Source organism: Mirounga leonina, unplaced genomic scaffold, assembly GCF_011800145.1.
Source record: "Mirounga leonina isolate KUSES-001 unplaced genomic scaffold, KU_Mleo_1.0 Mir_268, whole genome shotgun sequence".
Classification (NCBI taxonomy): Eukaryota; Metazoa; Chordata; class Mammalia; order Carnivora; family Phocidae; genus Mirounga; species Mirounga leonina.
In genome coordinates, this window is record NW_023270649.1 from 6,865,428 (window position 1) to 6,884,738 (window position 19,311).

The window sequence follows — 19,311 nt, forward strand, 5'->3', positions numbered from 1 at the left end:
CTCTGTCGCTGTGTCTCTCTCTGTCAAATAAATAAATAAAATCTTTTTAAAAAAATAAATAACAGTATTCTCTCTGAAATACTAGGACTTCAAGATCACGTTCCCTAGTAGCTTTCACACTTTTTTAACAGTGGAATCTTTTTCCCTTTCCTTTCCTGCAAAGGACATCTGTGCATCTCAGACATCTCCTGTCTGAGACAGAGCAAAGAGGAGGTGCTTGCTGAAGCAGGGGTGAGGGTCCCCAAGCCCAGACAGGCTCTCCCTTTAGCTGCTCCTGCTCCCCACACCAGGACACCCTCGGAACAGAGTGGAAACAGCTGTTCTAGGCCAATCTGCTTTCTCTTCGAGGTCTCAGAGCCACTTGGGTAGAGCTCAGAGTGCAGGTCCGTGGCCTTGACGTTGAACTGTCGTTCTCCGAGGGGCTCTGCAGTGTCCGCTGGTGGGATGAATTACGGGGCTGCTGATCCCCCTCCTTGAGGGGATTTGGGGCCTAATCATAGAACCTGGTGCCTTGACAGGCTGCTGACTCAATCCCTGGGTTTACTGGTGGCCACACTTAAGCTTTATTGCTACTAAAAGCCACAAGGAAGTCACAACACCCAAGTATAAAGCTGGGGCTGACGTGCGTAGCGGCTCGCATCACCGCCTGAACACTGGCTGTGTGTGTCTTTGCTTCTGTGGCTGTTTGATTAGCTTTGATTTTCAAGCAATTGAAAAAGTTTTGTTCCATGTAGTGGAGTTTCATTTCTCCATATGGGTGTCAGTGTCAGATGATGATCTATTTGCTGTACTTGTCAGAGCAGTAGACCTGGTTAGCAGAGGGGCTGGTCATTGACTGTTCGAGAGAAATCCGATTTCTCTGGCCCCGGGTTTTTTGTCTGAGAACGATGAAACCCTTTTCTACTGACTTCATCAGGCTTTGTGGGTTGTTGGTTGTGACATTAAATGAGATGTATTGGAGAGCCTTTTATCAGAAGATGAATACAGGGAGACATTATTATGTAAATGAGTCTCCATTTTCTCTGCAAGAAAAGTTGGGCCACTTCTTTGGCTGATGTGCTACGAGATGGATGACCTTCTATTTCTGCCTTCCGTTAGAGACTCTTGGTTCTCTGTAAAACAGCTGAAAAGGGAAAACACGTGGCCCGGCCATGTTGGGATGTAGGGGAGTCGCCCTGAAATGTGTGGGGACCCATGATGCGCCTGCATCCACTCCACGGGAGAGGACTCACCACCAGTTTTCATAAATGTATCATTTGTAGCCAATGCAATCACAGCGATGCTCTTGAGCCCTGAGGCCTGATTCCAGAGGGTAGGAATGGGTTCCTGCGTGTTTTATTTGTCCTTCTCTTATTCCAAGGTCTGGGGTTAGAGTACCAGAGTTGGTGAATTCTTGACTTTGTCTCCCATGAGTACGCAGATTCAGCATTGTCCTGACAATCAGACCAGTCACTGCAAACATTACATGCCAGACGCCCTCCCAAGTAAGCCTTCTCCTGACAGTTTCTCATTAAATGGGGGAATCATTAAACTGAGGTGTAAAGAGTTGAAGTGACTTGCCCAGGGTCCCGCTGTAATGCTGGAGTGTCACTGGCACTCACCAACCTGCCAGGATGCTTTCGTGAGTGGAAAATTGGGAGTTTGGGCTGGCCGCTAAGGATCCCGATTCCCTGGTCACAGTTTAGCCCCAGGACCCGTGTAATGGCGGAGCTGGAACCTGAAAGGCCTGCTAATGGCTTTCCAGAGAAGGAGTTCATGCCATTTCTGGACCAAAGTATTCCAACCTCCTTAGCCCTGAGGGCTTCCAACGCTCACGACCTAGGTAGGGGAGGTGAGACAAAGGGTGTGCTGTAGGAGGCCGCCTGCTCTGTGAGGGCCGGAGGCAAGCCTTGGTTTGGTCAGCACTCCACTTCCACCGCCCACACCAGGCCTTGTGTGCACAGGGGCGGACTGGCCGGAAGGAGAGACGGAGGGAGGGAGGAAGTTTGGATGGATGGAAGGAAGGATGAATGGATGTTTGGATTGGAGGAAAGAATTGAAGAGGTGCATGGTAGGGGGAGAGAGAGAGAGAAATTAGAGCTGGAATGAGATAAAAGAAAGATAGAGGAGTTTTATATGAGGCATCATTATTGCATTGTTCACAACTTCTCGCTGTTTCCCATATGTTCGTGCACACACGTCATTCATATGTTTATTTAATAGACATTTTTGACCACTAACCCAGATGCAGGGGATAAACGAATAAGACATGATCCTCCTCTCAGAGAGGAGTTTAAAATCTCAGGAAATTACTTAAGCCACTCTTGGTTGCCTAATCATTAATAGAGGTCGTGGGAATCCTGATTCGCAAGTCCTCACCTGCATTGGATGTTCCTGGAGCAAAGGAAGTCGTCCACCGGTCACGTCTCATCTCTGCGTATATACTCACAAGCCAGGAAGGTTTTGTGGGATCTTTATTTTTCTTTGCCGAAGCAATGTGTTTAACTGTTTCCCGCCTTTCTGTAAAGCTTCTGAGTTTTTCATTGTTGTTCAGTGTATTGTTAGGCTCTCGCATGGAATGACTCTGATTTTTCTTTTTTAACCAGGATTGATCGTAAGATGTCAAGTGCTCACACCAACTACAAACTGGATGAGGCCCAGGCGATAATGAGTGAGCTCCGGACCATCAAGAAAGCCATTTGCACAGGAGAGAAGGAGAGGCGGGACCTGATGCAGGTAGGGGCCTGGTACTCTTCGCATCCCGTGTCCGTTCGTTTGCCTGCCTGCGTGTCCATCTGTCGGTTAACATTTTAGGAAAATATGTGTTTACAGTATATAATATATATTTGTTATGTATACAGTTCATATATATTTTAAAACATATGTCCATGCCATACGTGTATATATGTTCTTTATGTGTGTGTGTATTTCTGCATATGTGTATTAAAATATTTGAAAGTATGGGTGTTAGTTTCCTAGGGCTGCCATGACAAAGTACCACAAGCGGGTAGAGAACAACTGAAATCGATTCTCTCAGAGTCTGGAGGCCAGGAGTTCAGAGTCAAGGTGCTGACAGGGCCACGCTGTCTCTGATGGCGCTAGGGGTGGACCCTTCCTCGCCTCTTCCAGCTTCTGGGAGCTGCTGCCGATCCTTGGCATTCTTTGGCTCGTAGATGCCCCACTCTAATCTCTGCCATGTCATCGTATGGTGTTCTCCCTGGGTCTCTGTGTCTACATTTTCTCTTATAAGGATGCCAACCACTGGATTCGAACCCACTCTAATTCAGTATGACCTCACCTTAACTTGATTCCATCTGCAAGGACTCTCTTTCCAAAGAAGCTCACATTCACCGATTCTTAGGACTTGAACATATCATTGGGGAGGCCACAGTGTAAGCCGTAACGATGGGTGATACAGATTGTTCAATAATCAAAACAACTTAAAAAGTCTATGATGAGAAGTCTTGCTACCACCCCATTCTGTCCTGCCCTGTAACAACCTTTTTTTTTTTTTTTTTAAAGATTTGATTTATTTATTTGAGAGAGAGAGTGAGAGAGAGCACATGAGAGGGGGGAGGGCCAGAGGGAGAAGCAGACTCCCAGCCGAGCAGGGAGCCCGATGCGGGACTCGATCCCGGGACTCCAGGATCATGACCTGAGCCGAAGGCAGTCGCTTAACCAACTGAGCCACCCAGGCACCCTGCCCTGTAACTACTTTTATTAGCTTCTTGTATACCCTGCCAGCATTTTTGCAGACACAGGAGAGGGTGGTGAGCACATGTTCAGCTGTCCCCACAGAAAGCTAGGGCTGTGCCTGCCACTCTTCTGCCCCGGCTTCCTCGCGGGACAGTAACACCCCGTCCCCTTTTCTGGATCTGTGCACAATGAGCTGCTTCATTCATTGATATGGCTGCAAAGTAGTCAGCGTGGATAGATTTTAGTTATATGGCTGGGATCGTTGGAGCTTTATACTGCTTTATTTTTTTGTCCCTTGAACTTCTGTAGATTTTCTTGTACTTAAAAAAAGCTTGAGTTTTTGCAGATGGATGTGCACTGGTCTTTCTGCTTGGTCCTGGGGTGCATTCAGATGTTTCTGTTACGGCTTTCATTTTTTGCTCAACACACTGAGTGCGTGGCAGGCATGTGTCTAGATTCTGCAGAATGTAAGGATAGAAGCACGTCTGAAGCAGAGCTCGGACCTGTGGGCCAGATGAGACAGGTGCACACATAACTGCCTTGCACGGCAGCACTCCCGAAGGTCAAGGATTCAGGAGACTTGTGGAGTGTCCCCACAGTGGTCATTCAATTGCCCCTTACTGGGCCCTACCCCAGGCCTGCTAGATTAGGCTCTGGAGGCGTGACCCACCAACCTGTATTTTCAGATGCACTCCCAGGTCATGAGAGGTACATGGTGGCAGGAACAGCTCCCGCCATTTCCTGGAACCTCTGAGTGCAGCGTTGGACGAGGTGCAGTGTGGACATGCCGCATCTAATCGAAGCCCCAACCCCCGGGGGTGAACCAGGTGGGGTATTCCATCATGGGGGCGTGGAGGCCTTGCCCCAGGACATTGAGCTGATTTCTCTGCCCCGGCCTTTCCCAGTGTGCCAGGCTGGGGCAAGCCACCCACTTGCCTCAAGTGGGTTCCCCACCACAGTGGTGGAGATGGAATTTCTGTAAGAAACTTCAGACCCCAGCATCCTCTCTGAGAAGCTCCAGGGAGAGGCCTGGGCAACGTCCTCTCTAGCAAAATCAAAGAAGTTGTTCTGTGTTTTATGACCTTAACAATATTGGCCCATTCCAGCATGCCTTCGTCTGGATCCAGAGCCAGCTAGCCGTGTCTGCTGGAGAGAAATACATTCAAAAGTCTTCTAAAAAACTGGAGAAAAATCTCATTTCTTTTTGACTTCCACCTAAAGGAGTTACGTATGCCAGAAGACATAGTTGCTCTAGTTTTGGGCAAACTAACATCCGTATGAGATGACTCTTGACCATGTAGAATTATGACTGAAAAATCAGGTTATAAAAATATGTAAACCTCATCTGGGAGTGGTTTTCCTTCTGTGTGGTTTATAAAAATCTCAAGGCAACATTCATCTCTGTCAGACTCATTTATTGATACAACATTTTGGATGGCAGTGCTCCCCCCCGATTTTATTGAGGTACAGTTGACAGATAAAATTTTATAAATTTAAGGTGTATAACCTGGTGACTTGATATACACATGTAAGGTGGAATGATTAGCACGATAAAGTTAGTTAACACATCCATCACCTCACGTGGGTACCTTGTTTTTTGTGTGTGTGATGAAAACTTTTAAGATCTACTTTCTTAGCAGCTTTCAGATACGCAACACAATATTGCTAAGCATGGTGCTGTGCATTCCGGCCCTGCAGCTTACTCATCTTCTAACCCGAAGTCTGTGCCCTTTGACCCCTCAGCCCCTGGCGACCACCATACCACTCTGTTTCTCTGAGTTTGGCTTTTTTGGAGGGAATGCTTGTTTTTTTCTTTTTTCTTTTTTTTTTAGGATTTTATTTATTCATTTGAGATAGAGAGAGAGAGAGAATGCATGAGCAGGGAGAGAGGCAGAGGGAGAGGGAGAAGCAGGCTCCTCGCTGAGCCAGGAGCCCGATGTGGGGCTCGATCCCAGGACCCTGGGATCATGACCTGAGCCGAAGGCAGACGGTTAACCATCTGAGCCACCCAGGAGCCCCTGCTTGTTTTTTCTTTAGAAAACAGAAAGATTTAGGGTGCCTGGGTGGCTCAGTTGGTTAAGCGACTGCCTTCAGCTCAGGTCATGATCCTGGAGTCCCGGGATCGAGTCCCATGTCGGGCTCCTTGCTCAGCAGGGGGTCTGCTTCTCCCTCTGACCCTCCCCCCTCTCGTGTGCTCGCTCTCTCTCATTCTCTCTCTCTCAAATAAATAAATAAAATCTTTAAAAAAAAAAAAAAGAAAGAAAACAGGAAGATTAAAAAAAAAAAACCAGTAAAAATGGTACCACAGTTGTTCTCTACTATTATCTATTATTCTCATGCTGCCAGGAGGACTCCGTCACTGTCTGATTTAGATGACTACGCATTGGATTAAAGGTGCAGGTCGTGGGCGCCTGGGTGGCTCAGTTGGTTGGGCGACTGCCTTCGGCTCAGGTCATGGTCCCGGAGTCCTGGGATCGAGTCCCGCATCGGGCTCCCGGCTCGGCGGGGAGCCTGCTTCTCCCTCTGACCCTCTCCCCTCTCATGCTGTTTCTCTCTCTCTCTCTCTCAAATAAATAAATAAATAAAATCTTTAAAAAAAAAAAAAAAGGTGCAGGTCGTGAGGGTCGTGTCTTTTACATCTCACGGGAATGGGGGGCAGGGTGGGCCAGCTCTCCGGCGCTGACGCGGCCGCCCTGGAGCCGATGACATGACTGCTTCTAAAGGGAAGAGACCATTAGCACCTCTGCCCAAGTAGCTCGTTTCCTTCTGTTGCAGAGCCTGGCCAAGCTGACCGAGGGCTTCAAGGACAGCTTTTCTCTTAGCGACCCTCACAGTCCAGGTGTGCTTGGCGATTCGTTACCTCAACAGTTCTGCGATGCTGGGTCTCAGACGGACATCATTGGAGAGGTATGCCAAGAATGGGGGGCGGGGGGTGGGTGGAGAGCCGAGTGCGCCCAGAGAGAAAAGAGCTGCTTTCGTGTTGCCATCACTCACTTGTTTGACTTTGCCACTTTCTCTTGAGAAATGTTTTGGCTTTTGTGCCATTAAGTTTGAAGGAAAAATCCAGCTGTGAAGGTTCCGTGGCATGGAAGGCAATTGAATTGCTTAGTATCTCTATCCTTGTAATTTGGATTCTTTAAAACAGCAGAATCCTTCTGAGAGTTGAGTTTAGATGTGTTCTTTTTTTTTTTTTTAAGATGTATTTATTTTAGAGAGAGAGGAAAGAGAGTGTGGGGAGGGGAGGAGCAGAGGGAGATGGAGAAACTTAAGCAGACTCCACACTGAGTGTGGAGCCTGACCTGGGGCTCCAGCCCACGGCCCTGAGATCATGACCTGAGCCAAAATCAAGAGTTGGACGCTTAAAGGATGGGAGCTACCCAGGCGCCCAACATATGACATTTTAGAGCAGGGATCAGCTAACTTTTTCTGTAAAGGTCCAGATCGTAAATATTTTAGGCCTTTGCAGGCCATGCAGTCTCTGCTATAACTACCTAACTGTGTTGTTATAGTGCAAAAGCCACCATAGGCAATATGTGAACAAATGGACAGGACTGTGTTCCAATAAAACTTTATTTATAAAAACAGTATCGGATTTGGCCTGTGGGGGTCATAGTTTACTGATCTTTGGCTTAGACCAGTGATTTTCAGAGGCTTTGTGTCTGTGTCACCCTTAGGTTATACTTTGATGCTATTTCTTATTCTAAAAGAATGTCAGGAAATTGAATTGAATCAAAATTAATTTTGCTTGGAACTTGGAAGAATTTCATAATGCCCCATTTGATAATTACTGAAGCCTTGAGTTAGCTACAAAAACAAAGTTGGCAATCATCATCTGAAGTAGGGTAGTGAATGCTTAAAGACACTCCTGTTATAATGTTACTGAGTGAAGTTTATTACAAAAGGAAAACAAATGAAAAAAAGATGGCTTCTTTTTCTTAGGGCTTATTAAGTAAAGAGGAGACATCAATGGAATGTGCAGTGTCCTCCCCAAAATTAAGTAAAGAAAAAGCAAAAAACAGGAGAAAAAAACCATTGACGAAAAACTCTGGGTTTTAAATAATTAGCTAATATTTTGAAATTTGGATAAATAGTATCTCTTTGAGTATAATATGGTAAATAATGACTCTTTTGGTCTTGGACGTTCTGAAACAGTCCTATTTTCAGTTGTCAGTCTCAAAAGTACATTTAGACATTTTTGTTTTGTTTTTTACACTTAGACATTTTTGACCAGGCGATTTTGGTTTAAAGAATGTGGTCCCCATCTATGTAACACACAGAGAAGAATCTGTAAGTCAGAAATGTCTGCCATTTTGGCCTAAAGATTTTTGGCGTGCAGGAAGGAAAGAAGTATAAGACTCATTGAATTCCATGAATAATTTATTGCTGTTACCATAGGTTAGAATTAGAATTAAGAGATTCAACTAGTTTGAGAGAAACAGGTAAGATCAAAGGTTCTCTAATGATCTAGGTAAGACTTTCTAAAGATGTCAGGTGCGGAGTGGTTGGTTATGCTGTTGCAGTAACTTGAGCCATAAATTGTCATGTTTGTGAGGTTACTGGGGCCTGCCTTGGGTTGACAGCTTCATGGCTGTTATCTTGTTAGTTGTTTCCATATCCGTTTGATAGGTGAGGGGTTCGAGGTGCCAAGTCACCTGACGTCATGTAGCCAGGGAGAGACAGGGTCTGCATCAACATCTCTGATGCCTAAGCCCCTGTGCTTTCTACTACATCATGCAGTTGTTAAAACAAAACAAAACAAAAACAAAAACATATTGAAGGGCTGAACTGGATTAGTTGGCTATTGCTGCATAACAAATTACTCCAAAGCCTAGCATCTTAAAACAGCACACTTTTATTATCTCAGACTTCTCCTGTAGCTCAGGAGTCTGGCAGGGCCCTCTGCTTCAGGGGCTCTCCTGAAACTGCAAGCAAGGTGTCACCCAGGGCTGCAGTCTCGTCTGAGGACTCGACTGGGGAAGGGGCCACTCTCAAGCTCACGTGACTGTTGGCAGGATTCACTTCCTCATAGGTTTTTGGACTGAGGGCTCTGTCTCATTACCATACAGACCTCTCCCGCACAGTAGCTTGCTTCATCAAAGTGTGCAGACTGAAAGAGTCTGCTAGCAAGATGGAAGTGACCGTCTTTTGTAACGTAATCACAGAAATGGCTTCCCATCATCTTTGCTGTATTCTGCTGGTTACGGTCAAATCATAGCTCTAGAGCGCTCTCAAGGGGATTTCACCTGGGCTGAATCCCAAGAGGTGGAGACCATTGGGGACCATCTTAGACATCTGCACACCTGACTTAGTTATCACTTGCGTGCTATAGGACTACATAAGAACTGTGCAACAGGAACCTGTTGAATCCATTGGGCCATAGATTTCTCCTTTTTTGATTAAGATGTCCATTTGTTCTCAAGAGTGCAAAAACAGAGCTTAGAGATCCGTAGACAGCATCGAGAAGAGGTTTTAGGAAATGACATTTATTTGTCTTGATGAGGGGTCAGCTGCAGGAGTCTCTAACAAACAAGGTGATGAGGTGACAAATAGCTCATTCCCAGTGTAGTCAGTTTCTGGAGATGTGATGCTGTAGCCTTAATATATTTATATTGAGGAAACCATGGAGAGGGGCTTTGGATGAGGCTATTAAAATGTGCACAGTGGTGACACGCCTCATCAGAGAATGCTCGCCCTGTCCCTCATTCAAAGCAATAAAGATATAAAGAAATTCCTATTGACATATATCAAAACTGGGGTCAATAAATTCAGCTCTAATCATTCAAATAGAATATTTTCAAATGTTTGTTGACATGAGGTTATTTAAAAAAAAAAAGACGACTTAGTGGCTCTAACATAGGGTCTAGTTACGGTCAGATCTACAGAGACAATTGATTTAATGAACTAGTGTCGTATATTTCCAGGAATGAAGGAAGAAGTAACCAGGGTGAGCTACAGTTACCTCCCATACAGGTCTTTTTTGGTTTTGTTTTAGGAATTTGTTTAGTTCAGCGTAATTGGTATGAAAACATTTAAGTACAGCTAGTGATCACGTCAGAGCGCCATACGTTTGAGTTCTAACTCCTAGGGCGATGGGCCGCCTTCAGGCTTTTCCACACCTTGCTTTCCTTCCTTTCGACCTTTAGTTCTTTAACATGCTATGTAACATTCGAAGGAGGCCTGTAGCCCATCCGTCACAGAGCTAGTCCATCTTCTTCAGATCTTGCGACTTCTTAAGAGAACATCATTCTTCTGCATTCATTGAAGAACGAGAGAACGTACTGTACAAAATGGGATGAATATTTTTGCCTTTGTGTCAGCTTTTACTAAATAATTCCCTATGTTTTTAAAATTTAATTTGTTGTTGTTGTTGTTATTAGAAACTACACAACAGATGAATACACTTCCACTGTTAAACAAATCCACTAGTGCTTGGGAGGCAGTCTTCTCAGCCCCACCTGCAGCTTCCACCAGTCAGAGGTCGCTGCCGAGCACTGTTTGGTGTATTTCCTTCCAGACCCTTGAGAAATGGAAATTTAAAGACAAATTAAAATATTCTTCATTGTCACTGAAAGTTGAAATGAATTTTCTATTTTGAAAATATGTCTTTAATATGTTTCCCCCTTTTTTTTCCTTCTGTTCCGGAAAGTTTGTCTTTGATGATAAAACAAGACTTGTAGACCGAGTCAGGCTTAATTGGCAGTATGAGGAAGCCAGAAAGAGGTAAGAAGCTCCTTTCTCAAGTCTTGCCTTCTGCTTCCTTCCTTTCTCCCATGGAAAGAGGTTTTGTGGCGCTCCATTGTGGGACTGTCCACTTTTCATCAGAAAGTGGTATCTGCTAGAATACAAAATCCACGATCTTCCCTTCTGGGTAAGCCTCTTAATGCCCATGATAGAATTTCATGTGCATTTAACACATGAACGTCTCACTGTTGTGACCAGTTCTAAAGCCATGAGCTAATAAAGACAGAGACTTTCCCGGCTTCCTTCTCCTCTCAGATAGCTCAGGGCTCCCGCCTTCCCTACCTCCCGACCAGCAGCAGCCCCTCAGACCTGCTTCAACACAATTTCCTTATCGTTTACCTATGTCGTTTCTAACTCCAGAGCTTAATGGAAACAGTCACATATCTTGGTTTAAAAGACAGTTTAACAAGGACTAGGTCAACAGGTCTTAGCGGGACCTCATCCGCCAGATTTCGGTGGAGAGACTCGCAGCACAGCCTTTTCTGTGGACCTTTGCCATAAATCTTCTGCCCTCGGAAAATCAAAGACTTGACCCTGTCTGTACCTGTTCAGGATTTGTCTTTCTGTCGCCCTCTTCCAGCCCTAAGCATCGGACAAGGGCAGAATTGAGAGGCAGTGCAGTATTTTTAGCAGGTCACGTCCCTCCCCACGTTCGCAGGACCCTGGTTTCAGTATTCTGACCCTGCCCTAGCTTTCGTGTCCCCTTCCTAGAGACTCTTTTGTGTCTTCTGAGGAGAGCCTTAAAACCAAATTATTCCCAGATATGTGCTTCAGAAAGCTGTGAACCGTATCTTTTTAAAAAAGTTTCTTTAGTCACATATGAACTATTTTCTTGGAGGGTGGGGGAGAAGGAGTGGAATGCCAGGTGGGGTCAGGGGGTCCTTTCTGGAAGCAAAATAGCTGGGTCTGCTCCATATACTGTATCATTCCTGATGTCTGGAAATCCATTTTGTCGCCTTTTTAGAAAATGTAAAAATAGCAACAAAAGCGGATCATATGACTCCCTGCTAGAGGGCCAACATGAGCTGACATGGGCTTTCTGTTTGCTCAGAGCTCGTATGCCCGCTTCTTCCTGGCTTCTCACCACGTATCTGTGGTGGGCTTTACGCTTCCACACCGACCGCTGCCGAGTGCATTCAGCCGTGCTGCTTGTCTCTGCGGTCATATTCTCCATCTGTCGTGCATTCCTTCTCCTGAGCTCGCTGCTGTTTGTCAGGGGCCGTTGTCCCCTTTGAATATTCCTCTGCTCATTCTTGCATGTTTCTGCTGGACCGCGCAGTGTGGGTGCTGGAATTTGCTGTGCTGTAGTAAAATGCAGAAAATAGATGGTTGCTGCACTTAGGGACATAATTGTTACATGTTTTGCTGCGACATTTACTAAACATAGCACGTGATCTCTTTGTTTTCTAGAGATAGTATTGGTACACAGTGAGTAACCTTTTAAATGTTGAGATGAGACATTTGGGCGAAAAGGCAAGTATTTAAGAAAAATTTTCAGGGGAGGACACTGCATTTCATCGGCATCTTTTAAATGACAGTACTATTTCAGGATTGCCAGGACCTTGTCAGGAACACACTGCAGCTACGTGGGGCGGGGTGGGGGGTGGGGCGGGGGGGAGCCCTGCCCCCAGTGCTTCAGCCTCTGTGGGCCAGAAACGCCGTTCTGGGCTGCATCAGCCACATTTAAGTATCAGGGACACGTTGTGGAGATGTCCTGGATCGGCTTGCACAAGCACGGCCTGTCCTTTTCCCACTAGCACAGTGGTTCCCAACAGGCGGAGTTGGGGAGTGGGGACTTTACCCCCAGGGAACTTCTGGCCATGTCCAGAGGCAGGTTTGGTTGTCACGACTCTGGGGGACCTGCTACGGCCGCTGCTCAACATCCTATGGCGCATAGGCCGGCCCAACACAGAGAGTGACTCCCCCACATGTCACCAGTGCCGAGGCTGAGAACCCTTGCTCTGGCTGGAGGACTGTGGTGTCTTAGCGGGGCCATCCCCGCGGGATTTCCTGCCAGCTGGTCTGCATGGGTGACCCCCCAGTAGTGTCATCTGCACCCCACCCCAGCTTCTGCAGGGGGCAGAAGCTGCTGGGAGAATGGGACATCGTACTTCTTTCTACACAATACCTGCCCTGTTCTGGACATTTGAAAAAAACTGTGTGGGTTATGCGATGTGATCACATACGGTCTTTAACCTATTTGGGATATAAACTCGTCCCCAACTAACAGAAATATGTCGGTTTATCAGTGGCTCTGCCTGAGAGTGAGGACCTCTCCCTATCCCCACTCGGGCAGTACGTGCTGGGGTTGTGTGTGTGTGTGGGGGGGTGTGTGTACGCGTGCGCGCATGCGTGAAGTCACGTGCACACACATATAGCACGTGCATGTTTACAGACGTGCGTGCACACTTGTATTTTCCTCTGTGTTTTTATTACAAAAATAATACACGAATACATTGTTTTTGTCACAGGCACAATCAGTAGAGACCACCCACTTTCCCCTTCTCTAATCCCACTTCCTACCATTCATGGTTTGGCGTGACACCTTCCAGGCTTTTACCTAAACATTTAAATAAAGTAAGCCCAGTTTAGTTAAATGTAGTATGTGATGCATAGCTTAGGATGCATAAGCATCCCTCTGTGGAGAGACATCTTAGATGGTTGCAGTTTTTCCTTTTCACAAACAGTGCACATCTTTTCCTAGGCCTCAGCCTTGCGGAAAGCACTGTTTCCTTGGACGGATACTTAGCAATGAAATGTACAGATCTTAACTCACATACACTGAAAGGTTTTATAGGGGCGTCTGGGTGGCTCAGTCGGTTGAGCATCTGACTCTTGATCTTAGCTCAGGTCTTTATCTCAGGGTCCTGAGTTTGAGCCCCGCGTGAAGCCTACTTTAAAAAAAAAAAAAGAGTTTTGATAGATGTCCCCACATGGCCTTCCAGAATGACTTAGCCACCAGTGCCGATGGAGAGCCCTGATTTTCACATCTGTGGAGCATCATTAAACATCTTCATTTTTTTGTCGATTTTACTAGAGTAACGGGCAAAGACCTTCTCTCAGTGGTCATGTGCTTCTCCCTGGTGTGAATGGTGCATTTCCTGGTGCCGTTCAACATAATTTTGTGTGACTTTTGGTTCTTGTAGTTGCTGTGTCTGAATTTTTTTTTTCCAGACAAGTGATCCTTTCAGAAAATGTTAGATGCTATCGTTCCCCTGTTCCACATGGCTCTCAACCCTTGCAGGAGGCCCCTTTTGCTCCCTAGGGAACAGTTCTGGTCCTCCTGACTAGGGCAGAGCCCAGGGTTGCTGCTGACCAGCCCACAATGCACAGCGTGGCCCCACAGCAAGGACTTCGGTGGCCCAATGTCAGTAGTGCCTCAGCTGAGAAACCTTACTCTTGGCCTTCTTATTCTGCTCCTAAATCCCTACTGTGTTTGGACAAGGACCCACAGGAGCCGGTTTTCCACTAACTCAGGGCATTAGCCCACTGCCCCGTGTCTTCCCTTGCCCTGCTCCAGACAGGTTGACCCCTCAGTGTTCCTCAGACACGCCGGGTCTCAAACCTGCCGGGCACACTCCTGACTTAGTCCCTGGAGTCAGCAGAATAATGGCCCCCTCAAGATGTTCATGTCTTAATCCCCAGAACCTGGTGGCTGTGTTGCCTTCTGTGGCAGAAGAAACTTTGCTGATGGGATTAAGTTAAGGACCTTGATATGGGGCAGTGATTCTGGATGATCCAAGGGGGCTCAGTGTCATCACTAGGGTCCTTAGAGAGGGACAGTCTGGGAAGGGGATGTGAGGAGGGAAGCAGAGATCAGAGTGGTGTGGGCCACGAGCTGAGGCCTGTGGGCAGCCCCTAGAAATGACAGTGCAATGGATTCTTCCCTAGAGCCTCCAGAAGGATCACAGCCCTGCCCACCCATTTTTGACTTTTTACTTCTGGCACTATAAGATAATAATGTGTGCTGTTTTAAGCCACTGAGTCTGTTGTTACAGCAACAAGAGGAAACTCATACAGTGCCCATGGCCTTTGCCGTTTCCTCTGCCAACAATGGGATGCTTTGCCTCAAATTGTCAGATGGTTTCTGCTCTCCTCTTGGTCACCTTGTCAGAGACGCTTCCCTGATCATCCAGAATAAAGTAGCATTCCCCATTCCCGCCCCCATCGCCCCGATCCTCCCAGCAAATGTAACCACCTAACCCATTCTCTATATACGTGTTTGTTTTTTCATCATTTGTTTTTCCCTCCGAGAACGTAAACCCCACAAGGGCAGGGATTTAGGTCCGTTTAGGTCATTGCTGTAATTCCAGTAGCTAAATACCCACTGAATATTGAATGAGTAAACGAGGGCCCCATTTGGTCACACTTGCTGTTTGGCCCTTGCTTCTGCCAGTGGGCAAGCAGAAGGAGTCCTTGGGGCCCAGGTCCTGGCTCTCCTCCTGGCTCCCTTCCCCAAGGCCCGCTGTGGGCCTTGGGATATTGCCCCTTGACCTGAGGACAGAAAAGCATCAAGATATGCATGTCTTTAGGGTTCTAACAGAGGCAGGGCATGGTCTCTTCATTTCAAGAACTGTGTTCGCAGGATACATCATCATACCAAGCTCAGCTTACAGTTCTTGGGCCTTCATGGACATTTGAAAAGCCTCATGATCTTGAATCTTTCTATAATGAATTCTCTTGGGTGCTGGAGAAAATGGCTGCTGTTTCGGAGCTGCGCCCTGAAGGATGCTGGGATTCCGGCTGCCCGTGCATTTGGGAAGGGCTTTCTCAACCAAGAGGGGAGCAGGGATCAGGGTGGAAAGTTGTGCGATCGCCAAGTTTCTGAGGAGGTTGGGGGGGGTCCCTCTGCGGCAGCTGGACCAGCCTATAGTTGCAGAATGAAGGGGAATGGGGGAGCAGGTGGGATGGAGGATGCCATGAGCAGGGAGGCAGGTCTGCGTCATGGGGGACCACCAGTACCTTGAAAAAGAGTTGAAAATGCTGGGCATTCTAGGACTTTTGAGTCGGGAATGGTCCGTGTGAGCCATCCAAATGGTGAGAGATCCAGGAGGGCAGTTGGAGGTGGTACTGACGTCATGGTGGCTGAGCTCACCTTGGGAGAGAACATGCACTGAGAAAGGAAAAGAATTCAGGACTGAGTCGTAAAAAAGTCCCATGGCTGTTGGCCTGGTGAGAGTGAGGCTGGCCGGAGGAGGGAAGTAAACAGTCCAAGAGAGTCTGGCTAGGAGTGAGCAGAAAAGAGAAAAGGAAGTAAAACCTCAGAAGACACTCACCTCCAGGGACCCACAGCAGAGGAGGAGATCCTGGAGAAGTCACACCAGTGGGCTGACAGACCTCTGCTTCCCAGCACTGCCCGCCACCGCTGCCGTGTCCCCGGTCCAGGTTTTTATCATGCTGATTTGCTTTTTTTCCATTTAAAGAACTCTTACTCTGATCTCTCTCTCTTTTTTTTTTTTTCTGCTAAAATATCTTTCTCTTACAAAATAATGATGCTAGTTGATGTTAGTAGGTTTTTTCAAAATCTCTACTTGGAAAAATAAGAAGTTGGCAGCCCTACAGCAGCCCCTCCCCCTTCCTTAAGTGGCATGGGCCATGGGGAGTGTGACATAGATGGCACTCACTGGGGCTAAAGGAGGAGCATGGCCCCGGAGAGGGAGTTCTCAGAGGCTCCCTTCGTGGCCTAGGATCATTTAGAAGGTGGACCTTGAGTCTTGATAATGAGTTTCTGTTCTCATTGGACTTTAAGGTGCTTTAAAATGTCTGTGAAGCAGGGCCCCTGGGTGGCTCAGTCTTAAACGTCTGCCTTCGGCTCAGGTCATGACCCCAGGGTCCTGGGATCGAGCCCCGCGTCGGGCTCCCTGCTCCGTGGGAAGCCTGCTTCTCCCTCTCCCACTCCCCCTGCTTGTGTTCCCTCTCTCGCTGGGTCTCTCTCTGTCAAATAAATAAATAAAATCTTTTTAAAAAATTAAAAAATAAAGTAAAAAAATAAAAATGACCTTGGGGAAGTTTCTTTTTTGCCAACTTTAATCATGACCTTACTTTGCTTTCATGTATTTAATTTCACTGAAACTATATTTCAGGGGGAAAGAAAGCGCCTTTCTGGAGATTGTTTTTCTCATATTGCTCAGAATTGGAATGATGGTACTCGCAGCAGTGGGGTCCCAGCCTCCGGGTCAGCCGCACGGAGTGGCTGTGGGGGAAGGGGCACTGTAAGTCTACATCTGTGTTTAGCCTCAGGCACAAAGTCTGTCTTCTCCGCTGAACCTAACACACGAAGCATCCTCCTTGCAGACGGCTTGTTTCTAGGCCAGCAGCGCAGTAGACAAGGCGTACTGCGTCACAGGCAAAGCTGTCTTGTCTATCCCTTGGTGAATGCACAAGAAATCACTGGAGGAATCCTTCTAGAGATTTTGGCCTCCAGTGCAGACAGACAAGACGTATGTGCCTCACTCTCAACCTGGCTGAGAGCAGGCCCCAAATGTCGGCATCTGGAATGTGCATATAGGGAAAGAATTGTACAGTCCCTTGGCACGATATATCCATGTTCTTCGGGACTCATAGGTAGCTCTGAGACGACCACGCCGTCATTTACATCCTTGTGAAATTCAGTTATGTGAAAAAGCACTATTCTTCAGCGTAGAAACGCTTGCCTCGTGTTCAGCTTAGCCCAAACAGCTTTTCCACAGGGGCCGCACGAAGTCAGCTTTATCCCGATCTTGTCTGTGCTGCAGAGGCTGTCCCTTGCCGTGTCGCGTGTCTGTGCATATTTGTCCTGTAAGCAGAGTCACAGTACTGTGTGTCACTTGGGCCGCTGTACTCTTGAGCCTTCGGTGGACAGACCTTTTGAAGTTGGCCCTTTGCCTCTCTTCCCGCCTATAATTCTTTTCTTTGCTCGTTCTGTTTTCTGGTAGTGGATATTACTTGAGATTTGCCTGGGAAGCATAGGATTACCTAGGGTTGGATCTTCTGCCCCCCTCAGCAGCTCGAATGCTTGTAGAGTTGCAGCTGACCAGCGCCTGGCCAACTCAAATGGAATCTTGATCACCTCCCATGTACACCTCCGAAAACTCAGAGGGAGTGCTTTTAAAAATGTGGGTGCTGGTAGTATATGAATGAGAATTAGTGTATGTTACAAAGTAATACCGCTACCGCGAACTTCAGCTGGGTTCAGAGAGGCTTTCCTGCGGGTTGATCAGATAAATGTAATGAAAAGTTATGAGGACACAATGGATTTGCTCAATGTTGTTCGCCTCTTTCATATTTATTTCTTACTTTTGACTTGTCTTGATCTCCGGTAGAGCGTTCCAGAAATTTCATTGGGTATAATGTCTGATTTGGCACTAACTTATTTATGGGCCGACTTGGAGTGTATTTTCCTTGGGCTTCAGTTCTATGACTGCCATAAATTTTCATTACACTAATTAGACATAGATGGATGCTCAAGCCCCGTTGGATTCGTAGTCCTGGTCAGCCAGCTCTGCCAGTAGTATTTTCCAGTGACATGATTTGGCACCATTTTCCAACACATTTTCAGGAAATTAGTTTTAAGTTGGAAAAGAACTTGCCTAGTAAAGCTACTGACATTCAACTATTTTCTTTACCTTCTTGGGGAATTGGACTTGAGTAAAATGTGCACGTTTAAACTATAACTTATATACTTTTTTTTTTTAAGATTTTATGTATTTATTTGAGAGAGGGAGAGAGAGAGCACAAACAGGGATGAGGGGCAGAGGGAGAGGGAGAAGCAGACTCCCTGCTGAATGGGGAGCCCAACGCAGGGCTCAATCCCACGATCCCGAGATCATGACCTGAGCCGAAGGCAGACGCTTAACCGACTGAGCCACCCAGGTGTCCCTACACTTTTTTTTTTTTTTTTTAACTGTTGGGTTTTTTTATTGGTTTGGTACTTGAAGAAGGCGTCTTACCCAGCCCTCCAGCCAGGCTGACTAGTCCCCATGCTCATGTCTAGCTCAAGAGGAGCGTGACCCCGTGCGGGCACACATGCCCCAAAAACAAAAACAAAGTGGACCCCACTTTGAGAATCGCTGCCTTGGAGGATGCAGGGCTATGTGCCCCTGCCGCTTCCCTGTCTTCACAGCTCTCTGTGACCTCAGAGGAGTCTCTGGATTTTGTTTTTGGGGCATGTGTGCCAACATCTGTCCTCCACAGCGCTGCATTCAGGGCGAGTCTGGCGTCACTCGTTTTCTGTCTGAAAACAGCCCTCCTAGTTAGCCACACTTGAACTTGAAGGGCTGAAATCGTTCTGCTCCGCCTGTGAAAGGCTGCTCTGCAAATACAAGCCACATCCGTCTCATTTAATCTGCATTAAAGGGCCCAAAGCGATGCAGCCTGTGTGCCAAACACGTGGAAGTGTAGGCACGTGGAAGGTGACAGCAGCGTCCATACTTCTCCCCCCGGCGGGTGGTCGTGCCGATACGTTTGGTGAGGCTGACTGGTTTGCGCCCCCCCGCCCCCCCTGTGGCTGCGCTTAGCTCCCGTGTATTTGCTGGCGTGCTTGTTCACAGTTTCACGCGTTCAGCTTTTGCTGAGTGTCTGCTCTCTGCAAGGCATTTTGAATGTCTCTTATGCTCCAGGTCCCTGGGGCTGGAGAGAGCAAACAGAGCTGGAAGACGTGGATCGCCAGCCAGGCTTCGGGGGGTTTCTGTTCAGAAGCCCCGTGATGGGTGCATTTCTCTCCTGTCATTTTGTCCGCGTGGTGTTGGCAGTTAGGTACGGCAGAGCAGGCAGGAAGCCAGAAGCTTCTCTCGTGTATCCAGCACTGTGTTTAGCCGCTGCTGGTGGGGGATGGGGAGAGAGGAGCTGGTTCCGTCCTGCTCTGGGACAGTGCCGTGGAGGAAAGCACGAATCTGTAACAACACAGTGCAGGGGGTG

The 19,311-nt window shown here is 47.2% G+C and overlaps 1 protein-coding gene across 2 annotated transcripts in view; it reads left to right on the forward strand.

Annotated features, from left to right (window-relative positions):
* Positions 1 to 19,311, forward strand: part of WWC3 (WWC family member 3) — a 116,268-nt gene that overhangs the window by 66,918 nt on the left and 30,039 nt on the right. For both annotated transcript variants that reach the window (XM_035029685.1, XM_035029684.1), the window contains exons 6-8: positions 2,586 to 2,715; positions 6,451 to 6,582; positions 10,322 to 10,395. In XM_035029685.1, coding sequence (XP_034885576.1) covers positions 2,586 to 2,715; positions 6,451 to 6,582; positions 10,322 to 10,395 — 336 coding nt within the window. The remainder of the gene's footprint in view (positions 1 to 2,585; positions 2,716 to 6,450; positions 6,583 to 10,321; positions 10,396 to 19,311) is intronic.